The sequence below is a fragment of the Eleutherodactylus coqui genome, chromosome 4 (assembly GCF_035609145.1).
Source record: "Eleutherodactylus coqui strain aEleCoq1 chromosome 4, aEleCoq1.hap1, whole genome shotgun sequence".
NCBI lineage: Eukaryota > Metazoa > Chordata > Amphibia > Anura > Eleutherodactylidae > Eleutherodactylus > Eleutherodactylus coqui.
In genome coordinates, this window is record NC_089840.1 from 284,305,876 (window position 1) to 284,321,204 (window position 15,329).

Genomic DNA, 15,329 nt, shown 5'->3' on the forward strand with positions numbered 1-15,329 from the left:
TATTTTTTGCTTTGGGCTTTTGTTATTGCTGATGTCAGCACACTTGATGGATAAACTTTATGTTAGAACGATTCTTAAAAACTTGATTGTTCGGAATGATTGGAATCTCTAGAGCAACATCTTCTTATTCTACATAATTTTATAATGCCAACTTTTAAAATCTAGATAACTATTAGAGTCCACTGTCTTGAAGTGTGTTTTAGTGTGGACAAAATTCTCTAAAATTAACAGCCTCAAATCTAAAAATACCATACTATCATTAGAAATAGTGCCTGAAATTTTTTGTCATTAATATAATGAATAGAATCCTGAAGGGTCTTCTTTGGACTGTCCCGGACAGATAGTGATCGTCTACCATTGCTTTCAATTTGGTCGCACTATAAGTGCAAATTTTACAATCGTGTGACCACACAACAAGTGTGAATAAATAACGTGCCTGAAGAACCGTACATTGTTCAGTGGCCTAGATTATTTTTGCAGGCTAAGTACCATTCACTTCAGTAAGACTAAGCCTGCAGTACCAACTCTAACCACTGTGCAATGAACAGAGCTGTCTGTTTCCTGCAAAAAAAACAAACAGCTAGAAGCGGGACAATCCCTTCAATAAATACAGTTAATGCAAAACAGTTATACAAGATATTATGCTAGAGGTCGTTATGTATAAATAATTGGTTCTTGCAAAGCTATTTTATATATATATTGATGATATAGGGAGATTCAAAGGTCAGGGCCACCCAGCATATCTTCTGAACAAAAAGAAATACAAGTAGGAAGCTTTGTAAACAGTTAGATAGGTGGGGACAAACTTTTTGCCCTAGTGATAGTGCCTATTGGGCATCTTGTTGGCAGCTGTCTTAGATTAAGTCCAAAAGACTTCAATGGAAAAAGGATCATGGCATGGATGATTTAAGTGCAGAATTTCATCCGACATTTTTTTCAATACCTTCAACTATTTTCAAGTTAGGCATGATGTGATGTTGATATGTAAAATTATGTAGTATGGAAGACACTAATTGCATGTCTATTCAGGTACCAGAAGATGCTCTTAACAATCCAGGGCACAAATTAAATCATCTAAATGGTCAGTAATAGAAGTCCATGTGAGGTGGCCGAGGCTTTCAATCAAGAGAACCCAAGGAGACAGACAGATTCAAAATATTATTATGGTTTCTTCCCTGCGTAAGTTTTTTATGGTCAAAACATTTTGATTTCCAAGGAAAATATTTCCACATTTTGGACACAAAAATGGCTGCTCCCCTGTGTGAATTCTCCGATGTCTAACAAGCTTTGATGTATAGGTAAAATATTTCCCACATGCTGAACATGAATACAGGTTCTCCCCTGTGTGAGTTCTCTTATGTTTAACAAAGTCTAAATTATCTGTAAAATATAGTCAACAGTCTGAAGAAGAAAATGGCTTCTCCCTTGTGTGAATTCTCTGATGTTCAACAAGACGTGCTTTCTTGTTAAAACGCTTCCCACACTCTGAACAGGAAAATGGCCTTTCTCCTGTGTGAATTCTTCGATGTTCAATAAGATTATTTTTCTGGGTAAAACACTTCCCACATTCTGAACAGGAAAATGGCTTCACTCCTGTGTGAATTCTCTGATGTTGAACAAGACTTGATCTATCTATAAAACATTTTTCACATTCAGAACAAGAAAATGGTTTCTCCCCTGTGTGAATTCTCTGATGTTTAACCAGACTTACTTTCCGGGTAAAACACTTCCAGCATTCTGAACAGGAATATGGTTTCTCCCCTGTGTGAATTTTCTGATGTTGAACAAGACCTGATTTCTTGGTAAAGCACTTCCCACATTCTGGACAGGAAAATGGTTTTTTTCCTGTGTGAATTCTCTGATGGTCAATAAGACTTGATTTCTTGGTAAAACACTTCCCACATTCAGAGCATGAAAAAGACATCAGAGAATTCACACAGAGGAGAGGCCAAACAAGATTTGATTTGTGGGTATAGAACTTGCCACAGTCTGAACATGAATATGACTTCTCCTCTGTGTTAACTGTTTCTTCTTCAACATCTCTTCTGTATATGTTATGTTGCTTACTAGTCTGTGATGAATCAGAAGATGGAACCTGTATAAAAGGATCAGATGACAGATGTTTGCTGGGAAGGGCTGAGGGTACATCTGGGATAATGGCAGGCTCTTCGTGTGTATCTTGTATGATACCATCATCTTCCACTGTAAAACCTGAAGATATCAGATGTCCCTCTGATCGCCTGGTGTCGTCATCTGCCAAGAATTAAATGGATTTTAATATTTTTAATAATAACAATTATTATTTTATTACATTTCTATATAAAATGTTCATACACATTGGAAGTACATATTTTGTGTGAGAATGTAGAAGAAAATGGCCGCTGACCTATATCTGTGTGCACGCCTGAACGGAAGCAGAGGGAGATTTCCAGATGTAATTCCGTGCACATGCTCTGCTCGCACATGTTATTCACACTCATTTAGTATACTTATTAATGAAGCATCACCACATTCCTGAAAATGATTTTATATGCATTAATACTCCAGAAACCGCATCCTTTTTTAAACAAAAAATCCACAAATTCCTTCGGAAACCCCAAGACGCCTTATCACGAGATCAGGTCTATTACCAGTAATCTTTCGGAATATGTAGACCACCAATTACAACGCTTTGTTACATACCTTCTGGGTTACCCGAGGTACACGAGACACCTTTTAAGCTTGATAAAAGATATCCCATGGAAGGCTTCCGACCTCCGGACCTCCCTAGATGTGAAATCTTTATACACCAACATTCCCCATGAAAAGGGAATTTTGGCCATTCGTTATTTCTTAATCCAGCATCCCCTGATGTCTATCTAGAGGAATTTTATTACAGACGCCATTCATTTTACTTGATCAATGATTATTTTAATTTCAATAAGAGATTTCATCTGCAAACAAAGGGGATCGCGATGGGGACCAAATTTGCACCAAGTAACCCAAATCTCCACATGGGCTTGTTTGTGGAAGCTAAGACTAAGAGAACCCATATTTAATATTTTGAAAACATTCTATTGATAACATCTTAATTATATGGGAGGGTCCTGTTTGTGAAATGAATAGGACTCCATATTCCCTACCCATTTTATATATGCTTCTTCCCTTTTGTATCCTTCTGTCTGTGTCAATGTGCTAAACAATAAAAGGGACCTCGGTGGTTAGAATATCGCAAGGTTCGAGTTTGAGAAAAGCAGACTAAATGGCGTGGGTCATAGAACCGTGTTCTCATGTGTACCTAAACAACCTATTGGTTTACATTCCCGAACCCGTATTCCTACAATGAAAATAAAAATCCTTGAGGCCTTCTGCACACGGGCGACACGGCATCACCGCAAGAAAATCTCAGTGATATCGAATCGCTGCACCGTGTGATATCTCTGCGTCTTCTTGCAGCAATACCGTGACTTTGTAGTATCACATGCAAGGATTTTCAGGGAGGGGGGGGGGGGTTGAAATATAAGCCCTACCCCAAAAATAAGCTGTAAGTAGAGATGAGCGAACGTACTCGGTAAGGCCGATTTCGCAATCGAGCACCGCGATTTTCGAGTACTTCACTACTCGGGTGAAAAGTACTCGGGGGCGCTGTGGGGCGGGGCGGGGCGTGGTGGAGCGGGGGGTAGCAACAGGGAACAGGGGGGGGCCCTCTCTCTCTCCCCCCCCCACTCCCCTCTGCAACCCCCCGCTCACCCACAGCGCCCCCGAGTACTTTTCACCCGAGTAGTGAAGTACTCGAAAATCGCAGTGCTCGATTGCGAAATCGGCCTTACCGAGTACGTTCGCTCATCTCTAGCTGTAAGTAAAGGTTAAAAAAAAAGTATACATCACCATTCCTGCACTGTCTGGGACGCTGCAGCAGCTTCTCCCCAGGTCCCGGCACTGATCTTGTTCTTCATCTTCTGACCGGGGATTGAAAAATCCCCGGCTATTGGAAGCACTGGCAGTGATTGGCTGCCGCTTAGCCAATCACAGCCAGTGCATGAAGAATGGCTGTGATTGGCTCAATCACTGCCATTCATCAAGCACTTGCTGTGATTGGCTAAGTGTCAGCCAATTACAGCCAGCGCTTCCAGGAGGCGGGGATTTTTGATTCCCCGGCCAGAAAAGAAGATCAGTGGCGGGGACCCAGGGAGAAGCTGCGGCCGGGGCTGACAGTTCGGGAGAGGTGATGTATTTGTATTTTTTTTTTTTTTTTCCTGCGGTTAGGGCTTAGATTATAGCTTTGACAGTAGCATTTGCTACTGTCAAAGTTGCATTGCATTGCACGCAAACCACGTTTTCGTGCGATGCAATAGAGAGGAAGGCTCCATAGGGAAACATGAGTTACAAAACCTCACGAGTCGCGAGCATATTGCCGGACCCGTGAGGTTTTTGTGTCATTTTGTAACATGCTACAAAACATCGCATGTGTGAAGAAACCCATAGGAAAGCATGGGCTTCACATACATGCGATTTGTAGCATTGTAGCAACGCAACAAAATGAATTTGAACTGTATTCCTCAAAATTAATCCTACAATACAGATATGAGACCTTTTAATAGCTAACAAGAATGCATGATGTTACTGCAACCCTTCAAAACTACTCTGGGTTCTTCCTCAGGCATAGTGAAATAGATCCAAAGAGGCATGCAAATATATACACACATACATATGACAAGGCACAGAGATGGATGTGATCAATTTGCACTTAAAGGAATACTAGATGCTTAGAGAAATAAATACTTAAATAGTCCACTGTAAAAGAGCTGAAAGTTTTATGTTCTCTGACTTAGTGTTAGGGGGTCATCAGGTCATATTTTTAATCAACGTCCTTTTTGTTTTTTATGCTTTTACACATTTTTTTCTAGAATTGTTTAATATGCTCATATTATGGGTTTATGTTACTCATATTTAATCTTTCTATTAATTCAGCACACTTTTTTATTGTATTTTTTTCAACTGATTCTCTTTTAATTTTCTCCACCTTTGATTTTATGATTTTATAACACTTTGCAATTTGGACGCCTCTGGGAATGAAATAGCTTTTCCATGACATATTCTCTGATATTATCCCATAAGGATTATAAATGTGGTGCTGTTTCATTAATATGTATACTAAATCTGTATGAATAACATGTGTGAACAGAGCATGCACATGGAGTTATATCTAGAAATAACCTAGAATTGTGTCTGGTCAGGCAAGCGTACGTATATAATTTGTCAATTTTTTTTCGCCTACCTGTCTGTTTGGCATGCAGGATTTTGCTCATGCGTGCCCCCAATTATGGGCATAAGCACGTACACATTTCTGGGTGGATAAGAGCTGCTGACGCCCCCTGCTGTAAGCTGCCCTGTACTGCGCTGCAACTACAGTCTGCCGATCATGTGCTGCTGACCGGGGAATAAAGACGCTTTTAGAAGACCGGCACCGCCATTATCAGTGGGCACAGATATGTTTGTAGCCATTCACTAACCCAGCTGACTGTTACTTGTACCAAGATGTGGGAAGTCCCTACTGAGCATGCCCAGTCCTTCTGGTTCCAGCAGCAGAGGAGAGGGACATGATAATAGTACTTGCACATATGCGGAGGCAGCACTGGGGACGGGGGTCCAGGTCTGATAGAGTGATTGGATGTTGCAGAGACCCTGACATAGTGCATGGGGTATCAGCTGGGGGCAGATGGAAGGAGCAGCTGAATGCAGAATGAGGATGGCTTCTCCTTACACGGCGCCTGTGGCTCTACCAAAACGCTATGGGGGGGGGGGGGGGAAATAACATAACAGCTTGTATAGTTTATTGCTGTATATATTAGAAATACCCCATGGGGGGGCCACAAGGGCCCGACATCCTGTAATGGAAGCTGAGCTCACATCCCAGCACCATGCAGCCTGAAGAGCATTCGCAGAGACACCAGAATTATATCAAAGATAAGAGCAGCTTCACAATGAGCACATGTGGCAGACATGAAAGAGTCTGCAGAGGATGGAGATCATCCAGATCTGATGTGTGATTGAGATGTTCCCACAGTTAATTCTAGCAGGGTATATTGAATTGTTTTTTTACATAATTAACAATAAACAGCAGTTACACTTTTTTATGTATTTTGGCTGAATAAGGGAATATACAGCTGGAAACCCCGACAACACAGACTCTTCCCTACATGTAGTCTCACCTGGGGGGTCATCTGTAGGAATCCCCTCCTTACACGGCTGATACCCCCTCACATGTGTCTCTGTAGCATCAATAGGGATCAGATCATCCTCCAGTTTCACCAGCTGTGAAATAAATATTGTAAAAGTCATCACACAGTTGGAGAAGTCGTGTGGAAGGTTTTATATGGCCAGAAAAGGTCATTAATTAGTATGAGGAGCCGGAATGACATGACAGCAGTAGTGATCTGGGCCAAATAGCTGCAGGTCTCCTGTATAACTCCAACCTGTTGCTTCTTTATTCCAACCAGAAGTCTCCAGAACCAGAAAATAGTGATAAGATGCAGAGATCTTATATCTGCGGTCGGCTGTAATCCTGCCATCTCCAGCTTTCTCATTACACAAGTATCAGTCATATAATAAGACTGAACACAAGACCTTCCCAGCCGTCCTACAGACCAGAGGGGAGATTTCACAAGACCTTCTCTCCATCTACCTGATCATCCTGTGGAAGAAGAGGCCGGGGACATCTCTCCGCTGCTGTTCTCTTACTGGATCTACCTGCAGAAAACACAGACAGCCACTGAATTCATTCTCTACATACAAATAATAAAGGCCGTGTGGATTTAGTCCTGTCTATTACCTGGTGATAGGGGGGGTTGGTGGTCCTCCATCATGATGTCCTTGTACAGATCCTTGTGTCCTTCTAAATACTCCCACTCCTCCATGGAGAAATAGACAGTGACGTCTTGACACCTTATAGGAACCTGATAACACAATGATACCATCATCACCCAGACACGTTATACCGCCATAGCGTTACTGTATAATGTCCCAGCATTCCCAGCAGCGTCACCTCTCCAGTTAGCAGCTCAATCATCTTGTTGGTGAGTTCTAGGATCTTCTGCTCATTGATCTCCTCCAGTATCAGGGGGCGAGGTGGAGGCCCTGTGATTGGTCTCATGGGTCTTCCCCATCCATCAGACACCGGGGCCTGACAGCCATCACTAGAAGTCTTCTTCACTACCGTGTAATCCTGTTTATGGGGAGATACATCCATAAATATCCCTGCAGACATTTTCCCCTCTCTAGTTATATTCCTCAGTCACTAAGGTTCTGTTCACATCTCTGTTGGCCAATGTGTTTTTACTGCACTTTACAGCTGCAGACTACCATTGTGGAATGCCCGTAGTAATCGCGCTTCATGTGAAGGCGGCTGAAGGACTGAATTTGCAGTAAATCCTCTGCCATAGATGTGAGCAGAGGCTGACAGAGATAAGAATGATGGAACGTGACGTCATCCCCAGAATCTCTCACCTCTCCTGTAAGCTGGAAGAGTATCTCTAGGGTGAGGGTGAATATATTCTCCGCCATCTTGTCCCGGTTCCTCTCCATCCTTGTCGGGTCAATCAGGATAATTATCTGATATAGAAGATATCAGCCGAGGATCCTGAATGGGAAGAAGACGAGACAATGTAACATCATACAAAATCCCCTGTAATAATACAAAAACAGACATAGTCCCCCTTAACACCACTGAGCCCCCTCCACACCCCACTGCTCGGCCCCCACTGCTGACCCCCAGTTCATTAGCACCATTATCAGCCATCTTCTGTCTTCCTGACCGACAGGACTGCCACACAGCGCCACGCTGTTCACAGCATTACCTGACTCGTCCCGCAAACTCCAGACACGCTGAGCACAAGGCTGGAGTGAGGTGATGCTGGGAACAGAGCCACTCTGGGTGATACATAGGGGGCACTATAACTAAGTGGGGCAACAAAGGCAGCATTATAGTATAGTTGAGTCACAAAGGGATATCTTAATTAAAGGGAAATAGACATTACTGATTTGTCAGGTCACAGAAGATGCATTAGTACTATAGGGAAGTTACTGAGAGGTTAATTGAGGTAGTGCCAGGATGGACAGAGTGTACAGGGACTAGTCGTAGCTGGAAGAAGTCTTCATGGTGGTCTGGGCCCAGAGATTGATAAATGTATGACCCTAATCAGAGGACACGTCACCTGTAACTGCACTGTATTCACTAATACTGGAGGTAACTGCACTGTAATCACTATCTCTGTGTACAGCTGGTGTGTTTTAGAGCTCTACCATCACTCTGAGGGGTCAGTAAGCTTCCAACACAGAAGGATACACGGAATACAAGAACTTCTTAATGTCCTTATAATCTCCATTAGTCAGTGAGAGCAGCGGCGGCCCGGACGGCGCCCCCTAGGTGAGCACTCCTTTTCTTTTTAGGTATTGCAGCTAGCGCTTGTGTTTAGCGGTACCAAGTTGTGCCACGTTGTCAGCAGCGCTGAAACCACTGCTTATTCATACCAATGGACGACGCAGGACTGAAAACGGCCAAAGATGGAGCGTGCATCGCTGTTAAAGCGCAGCATTGAAGACGCTTGTGTGAGCGGCCGCACAGAAATGAATGGGAGCGTTGTACATGTTTAGGCAGCGCTGACCGCTGTTCAGAACCCCTGAGGCCGTCCTCACACAGGCGCTTATTTCCCCGATTATCACAACGCTCTTAGTGACGCAGTAATGGCGGTATAACGCTCCCATTGTTCTCAGCGGAGCCTCTCGGCGGCTCGAGCACTGCGGTTTGAGTAAAGTCTGTTCTATTTTTCGGCATTTAGCGCCCCTCATCACTGATCAGGTCTGTTAAACCCATATAGGGAGCTGCGGCCGAAAGCGAGAGTAAGAACAGCTGTGTGAGGGAGGCCTAAAGGTAAATCTGTCCCTGTCACCGGTAGCAACCAATCACAGCGCAGCTTATAGTACTAACTGCTCCTCAGGAGAGCTGTGCTGTGATTGGTTGCTATGCCCCCCTTCCACCACCCCCACCAGTTGTGGTGACCCCACATACCTCCACCTGCAGCCGGACAGGAGCCGTGGGGTTGGCATATTATCAATTTCTGTAACAACTCAGCCGTATTCAGCAACTTCAGCAACCTGATTGGTTCTGATTCACAATTCCAGCAACCTGATTGGTTGTATGGGTGGGCTGATTCAACATGATTGGTTGCTAGGACTGAGCTGTTACAAAAATTGTTAATATGCGTGGGGTTGTTCTGTACTTACAGGACCTGTGATGATGTCACCGTCATGTGATCAGTGTGTGGGAGGAGACAAGGGGTCACATGACCAGGTCTCTCTGCTCAGTGGATGCAGGACTCTGCTGTGTGAGGATGTATTCAGAGAGTGGATGGAGTGGAGGCGAGCGAGTGCGAGACGGAGGAGCGGAGCCGAGCGTGTGTGAGAGAGGGAAGGGCGGAGCCGAGCGAGTGTGAGACGGAGGAGCGGAGCCGAGCATGTGTGAGAGAGGGAAGGGCGGAGCCGAGCGAGTGTGAGACGGAGGAGCGGAGCCGAGCGTGTGTGTGAGACAGGGGAGCGGAGCCGAGCGTGTGTGAGACGGGGGAGCGGAGCTGAGCGTGTGTGAGACGGAGGAGCAGAGCCGAGCGTGTGTGAGACGGGGGAGCGGAGCCGAGCGTGTGTGAGACGGGGGAGCGGAGCCGAGCGTGTGTGAGACGGGGGATCGGAGCCGAGCGTGTGTGTGAGACAGGGGAGCGGAGCCGAGAGTGTGTGAGACGGAGGAGCAGAGCCGAGCGTGTGTGAGACGGGGGAGCGGAGCCGAGCGTGTGTGAGACGGGGGAGCGGAGCCGAGCGTGTGTGTGAGACAGGGGAGCGGAGCCGAGCGTGTGTGAGACAGGGGAGCGGAGCCGAGCGTGTGTGAGACAGGGGAGCGGAGCCGAGCGTGTGTGAGACGGGGGAGCGGAGCCAAGCGTGTGCGAGACAGGGGAGCGGAGCTGAGCGTGTGCGAGATGGAGGAGCGGAGCCGAGTGTGTGTGTGAGACGGAGGAGCGGAGCCGAGCGTGTGCGAGACGGAGGAGCTGAGCGTGTGTGAGACGGAGGAGCGGAGCCGAGCGTGTGTGAGACGGAGGAGCGGAGCCGAGCGTGTGTGAGACGGAGTACTGGAGCCGAGCGTGTGTGACGGAGGAGCGGAGCCGAGCGTGTGTCAGACGGAGGAGCGGAGCCGAGCGTGTGTGAGACGGAGTACTGGAGCCGAGCATGTGTGTGTGAGACGGGGGAGCAGAGCTGAGCATGTAATGTATGCCGAGGGATACGTATGTTTGTGTAATATACGTGTAGCCGATGGGTTTCGGGATCTGGGAGCCTGGCGTGTACACTGCAGACCTCCAGCCTGGCGCCGCGAATCCCAGGACAAGTGTCGCTCTCGGCTCCATCGGCCACCACAGGCCCCCTATACCGGCTGTAGTTATGGGGCAGCGAGGAGTCGGAGGTTCTCTGCTCTATTTTTCTCCAGAATCGCACAATTTATAAAACCATCCATATATTCTGCTCCCCCAGTCTCAGTCAGCGCAGCGTCTCCTTCCCTCCATGCTGCCCGGTGCTGGAGGCTGATGTAGTGACGTCTTCACACCTCCTGCGCCGATCAGTGACAGCAAGAGGGGAAGAAGACGCTGCGCTGATCGGGGATGAGGGGAGGATAATATAGATTATCTCTAAATACTCAGTGGGGCGTTATTACTATATAAGGCTGCCTGTCCACGGGTGTTTTTGTATTGCGTTCCGTGCGGCAATAATTGTCCACAAGCGGAGAATTATAGCAATTCTTTGCTCGTGGGCGGCAAATCGCAGCATGCTGTAAATTGCAGTGATTCTCCTTTGTGAGCCAATCTGTCAGATAGACTCACCGTGGAGATTCGTCTGCTGGCTCCTGCTCCCGGGCCGCGGAGATGCGCTGTGGGATATTGCAACGCCCGTGGACAGGCAGTCTTGGGGGCATTACTGCAGTACTTTATCAGTTGGCATTGTTGCCATATAAGGAAGCATTCATAGGGGCATTATTACTTTTTTATGGGGCACTCAGGGAGCCAATATCATAGCTTGGCGCTCAAGTGGGCACTTATTTTGCAAGGGGGTGCTCACAGGCAGAATTATTACCTAAACATTATTAATGTAAATGGGGAACAAGAGGGCACTATTTCTAGGATGCATGCAGGGGGCACTATTACTTTCCAGGGAGGCTATTATTACTTTGTGTGGGCACAAAAGAGGCATTATCATCATGGGGGAGCCCGGCTGCCATCGAGGAAGCTTAGATCAGAGAGGTGATCCCTACCGGCTACAAGAGAGATATTTCCTCTACCCCACCATCATTTCTTTACATCTCATCCTCCCCAATCTCCCTCTCTTGCTTCAGCTTTCAAGCAAACTCTTAATTTGCTTTTGGGCCCAGCAGCCACTGTTCTGGTTCCCACTCAGTAAAGGTTCATGGAGTTCTATCTGAACCTGTTCATCGTCCCAAGAAGGATGGCTCAGTCCGCCCCATGATGGATCTGGAACATCTGAACTGGTTTATCCATCTTCACCATTTTCAAATTGAGTACCTCTGCTTTGTGAAAATTTTCATGGAGGCCAATGACTTTCTATCCTTGGTGTACATTTGTGATGCTTACCTGCATATTACCATATTTTTCCCCCACATCAGGGTTTCCTCCATCTTGCGGTTCAGTCTGACTACTTCTTGTTTTTGGCACTTCCATTTGGGTTGGCCATGGCTTTTTGTGTTTTCACAAAGCACACATCAGCAGTCATTGGAATCCTACGATCTATGGGAGTCATGGACATTCCATATCTGGACAACATCATTTTCAAATCTCCCTCAAATGATGTAAACATGGAGAGTCTAAGGATCACTATGGAGATTCTCGTTGGCTTCCACAGGATTGTCAACAAGCTTAATTGCTTAAACCTTCCCAACTCATTCTGTAAGGTTTTACGAGCGCTGGATTGGAGCCCAGCTGTAGTAACCAAGCCTGACTGTTGAATAGTCGAGAAGAAGCCGGATCGTTAGCAGGTGGGCATGGTTGCGGTACAAAGGGTGAGACAGGAATTGTAGTCAAGTGGAAGCCGAGTTGTTAGCAGGTAGTCGCAGTTGTAGTAACAGAGCAGCTGGTAGCAGTGGGACTTCATTACAGACTGAGAGCTCAATAATCACGCACTGAAGGAGTGGCAAGGCAAGTAAATGCAATTGGGAACAAAGGCAGGGTCAGGACCAGAAGGCAGGGAAAAGGTAGCTGGGAAATGTAGAACAAGGCTAGGTTTCAGTCATGGTAATCTAGCGGAGAAAGCTCTCGAGTAGACTGCAATAGGTTGTGAGCTCGAGCCCGGACACATTCTCTTTCTGGGAACGCTGTTTGATATGTCATCTACACGTGTCCGCTCAGCAGGCAGGAGGTGCTCTCTCCAGTCTTAAGTTCATGTCTTGAGTCAGCGTTCTCATCTTTCATTCTAAATTTGTATGAGGATCGTGGGCAAGATGGTGACCACAAGGAAAGTGATCTCTTTTGCCCACTTCAATGCCAGACCCCTGCAGAGGATAATACTTGCCACTTTGGATAGGTCTGTCCTCTCCTTAGACCCTCAGATTCAGCTCCCAGACCAGAGTGCGATCTCTGTTATGGTAGCTCACTGTTAAGGTTTTGCATCTGGGACCTGTGGTTCTACAGGTTTCCATGAGCACAGCTTCACAGGTGAGGGTTAATTGAGCTGGCCGGGTGTGGTATTTTCCACCAGCCAGTCCCTTCTTATCTGCTACATATACAAAACAGCATCTCTTGTTGAGGCTAGTCACTTTAGTGTTTAACTCAGAGCTGGCGTTATGCATGCTCGTCTGTATAGTCTCTCTCCTTCCCTGAAGACTGACTGGACACCTGCTTCGGGTCCTCTCCTCCTTGCATTCTGGGGTGCATGAATTGAGTAGTGTTATGGTGATGACACAGGTGCATGCACTCGCGGGTTTCTCCCTACCCCTAGGCAGGTGCGGCCTCCAGACATCTGATGTGTTTGTCAGGTGGGTGATGCATGACAGTGTTCCCTGTATCTCAGCATGGTGGCTGACTTTTTCCCCATGGAGTGACACTTGGACTAGCTATAGTTTTACCATCTTTATTCATGCGAGTTCTGGGTAGGGTTCCTCTTCGATGGTGCATGCACAACCTGGTATGTTGGTATGAACAGCAATGTCTTTTGCATGTCTGTGCAGGTGACTTGCTCATATGTTCAGTCCTGTTCTGTGTGTTATGAATGACCTATGTGTGTTGGTGTGAATAGCAATGTGTTTTGTATGTCATTTGATAAAGTATCTCATAATAAACTTATTTAAAAAATGACCAAATATGGGATTGACAAGGCAACTGTTAGGTGGATTCACAGCTGGCTGAGTGATCGTACTCAAAGAGTGGTCATAAATGGCTGCACATCCAAGTCGAAGAATGTATCAAGTGTGGTACCACAAGGCTCTGTCCTAGGCCCAGTGTTGTTCAACATTGTTATAAATGATCTGTAGGAGGGAATTGGGGAACTGATCAAATTTGCTGACGACACAAAGCTAGTAGAGATAGCTAATACTAGGGAAGAGAGAGAATTTAAAAACTAGAAAAGCTTGCACAGTGGGCGGTGACTAACAGAATGGTATTTAGCAAGGAGAAATGCAAAGTCCTACATCTAGGCAAGAAAAATGAAAAAAGCACAAAAAGAATGGGTGGAATTGAGCTAAGCAGCAGCACATGTGAAAAAGACTTGGGTATACTAATAGATCATAAACTGAACATGAGTCAACAATGTGATGCAGCAGCCAAAAAGGCAAACACAATTCTGGGATGTATTAAGAGAAGCATAGAGTCTAGATCACATCAGGTCATTATCCCCTTCTACTCTTCCTTAGTCAAACCTCATCTGGAATACTGTGTCCAGTTCTGGGCACCTCACTTTTAAGAAGACATAGCAAGGTCAGAGAAGAGTTACCAAGATGGTGAGCGGTCTGCAAATCATGTCCTATTAGGAATGGTTAAAGGATCTGGGAATGTTTAGCTTGCAAAAAAGAAGGCCGAGATGAGACTTAATAGCAGTCTACAAATATCTGAAGGGTTGTCACAGTGCAGAAGGATCAGCCCTATTCTCATTTGTACAAGGAAAGAGTAGAAGCAATGGGATGAGACTGAAAGGGAGGAGACATAAATTAGATATTAGAAAAAACTTTCTGACAGTGAGGGTGATCAATGAGTGGAAAAGTTTACCACGGGAGGTAGTGAGTTCTCCTTCAATGGAAGTGTTCAAACAAAGGCTGGACAAATATCTGGGGTGATTTAGTAAATCTTGCACTGAGCAGGGGGTTGGACCCAATGACCCTGAAGGTCCCTTCCAACTCTACCATTCTATGTCTGTGCAGGTAGCCAGACATGAGGTGTGAATTGTCATGTTCAGTGTGTGTGAACGGTGTCATGTCCCGTATTTAGTGCATCTCTCCAGGTTCCTAATCAGGGATAGCCAGGTCCAAGATGAAGACAGTGGAGCTGTCCTTATCAGCACGATCACCCTGCTTTTAGACAGGGGTTCACTACTTTTCCTGATTACTCAGCAACAGGCGTCCTACCATCTTTGCCTGGAGAGGTGTAGTTTGTCAGTACAAATGCTTTGGGCATTTGCAGTTTTAAAAGGACACAATCTTGCACAGTCCACACAGAGACATGGTGCTTTAGTGCTCCCAGCGGACACAACACTCACTCCTCTCTGATCATCCAGGGTCGATCTTTCCTCCCAGATCACTGGTTTGTCCTGACTATGGATGACAGTTCAGGATTGCTGGACATCTCAGAAGTCTAGCCTGTCCATTAATATCCTGGAGCACAGATTGGTCTTTCCCTCCCTTTGCCATTGGAAAGGGCTCCTCAAAGGGCATCCAGTGTGGTTCTATACAGACAATGTCACGGTTGTGTCATGTATCCATCACCAGGGCAGATGTGGCCATGAGGGAGACAGCTTGGAGTGACATGTTCCATCAATCTTAGCTGTCTACATTTCAGGGCTCATATAGGTGTCACAAAGTTACACTGTAGTTTTAAATGTTTCTTTATGAATTATACTAATAATCTTATTTCTTTACCGGTCCATCCAGTTCAATGTGCAAGGATCAGACATGATAGAAAATTTAGCGAGGAAGTAACTTATTTCTTGACATTGGTGCAAAGAAAGTAAAAGGAAATATATGTTTTAATGGACTTAGTGATGCGGTGGAGAAAAATGAAACCGTTGTGGAGGTGCTGCCAGCTCAAAGATGCCAACAA

General features: G+C 45.7%; 1 protein-coding gene across 1 annotated transcript in view; it reads right to left on the reverse strand.

The window, feature by feature from the left end:
- Positions 1–7,640, reverse strand: part of LOC136624394 (zinc finger protein 547-like) — a 223,838-nt gene extending 216,198 nt beyond the window's left edge. Inside the window, exons 1-5 of the mRNA XM_066598370.1 lie at positions 7,486–7,640; positions 7,025–7,204; positions 6,812–6,935; positions 6,665–6,729; positions 6,192–6,294 (exon numbers count right to left, since the gene is read on the reverse strand). Of these exons, the coding sequence (XP_066454467.1) occupies positions 6,192–6,294; positions 6,665–6,729; positions 6,812–6,935; positions 7,025–7,204; positions 7,486–7,563 (550 nt within the window). The 5' untranslated portion in view covers positions 7,564–7,640. The remainder of the gene's footprint in view (positions 1–6,191; positions 6,295–6,664; positions 6,730–6,811; positions 6,936–7,024; positions 7,205–7,485) is intronic.
- Between the last annotated feature and the right edge of the window lie 7,689 nt (positions 7,641–15,329).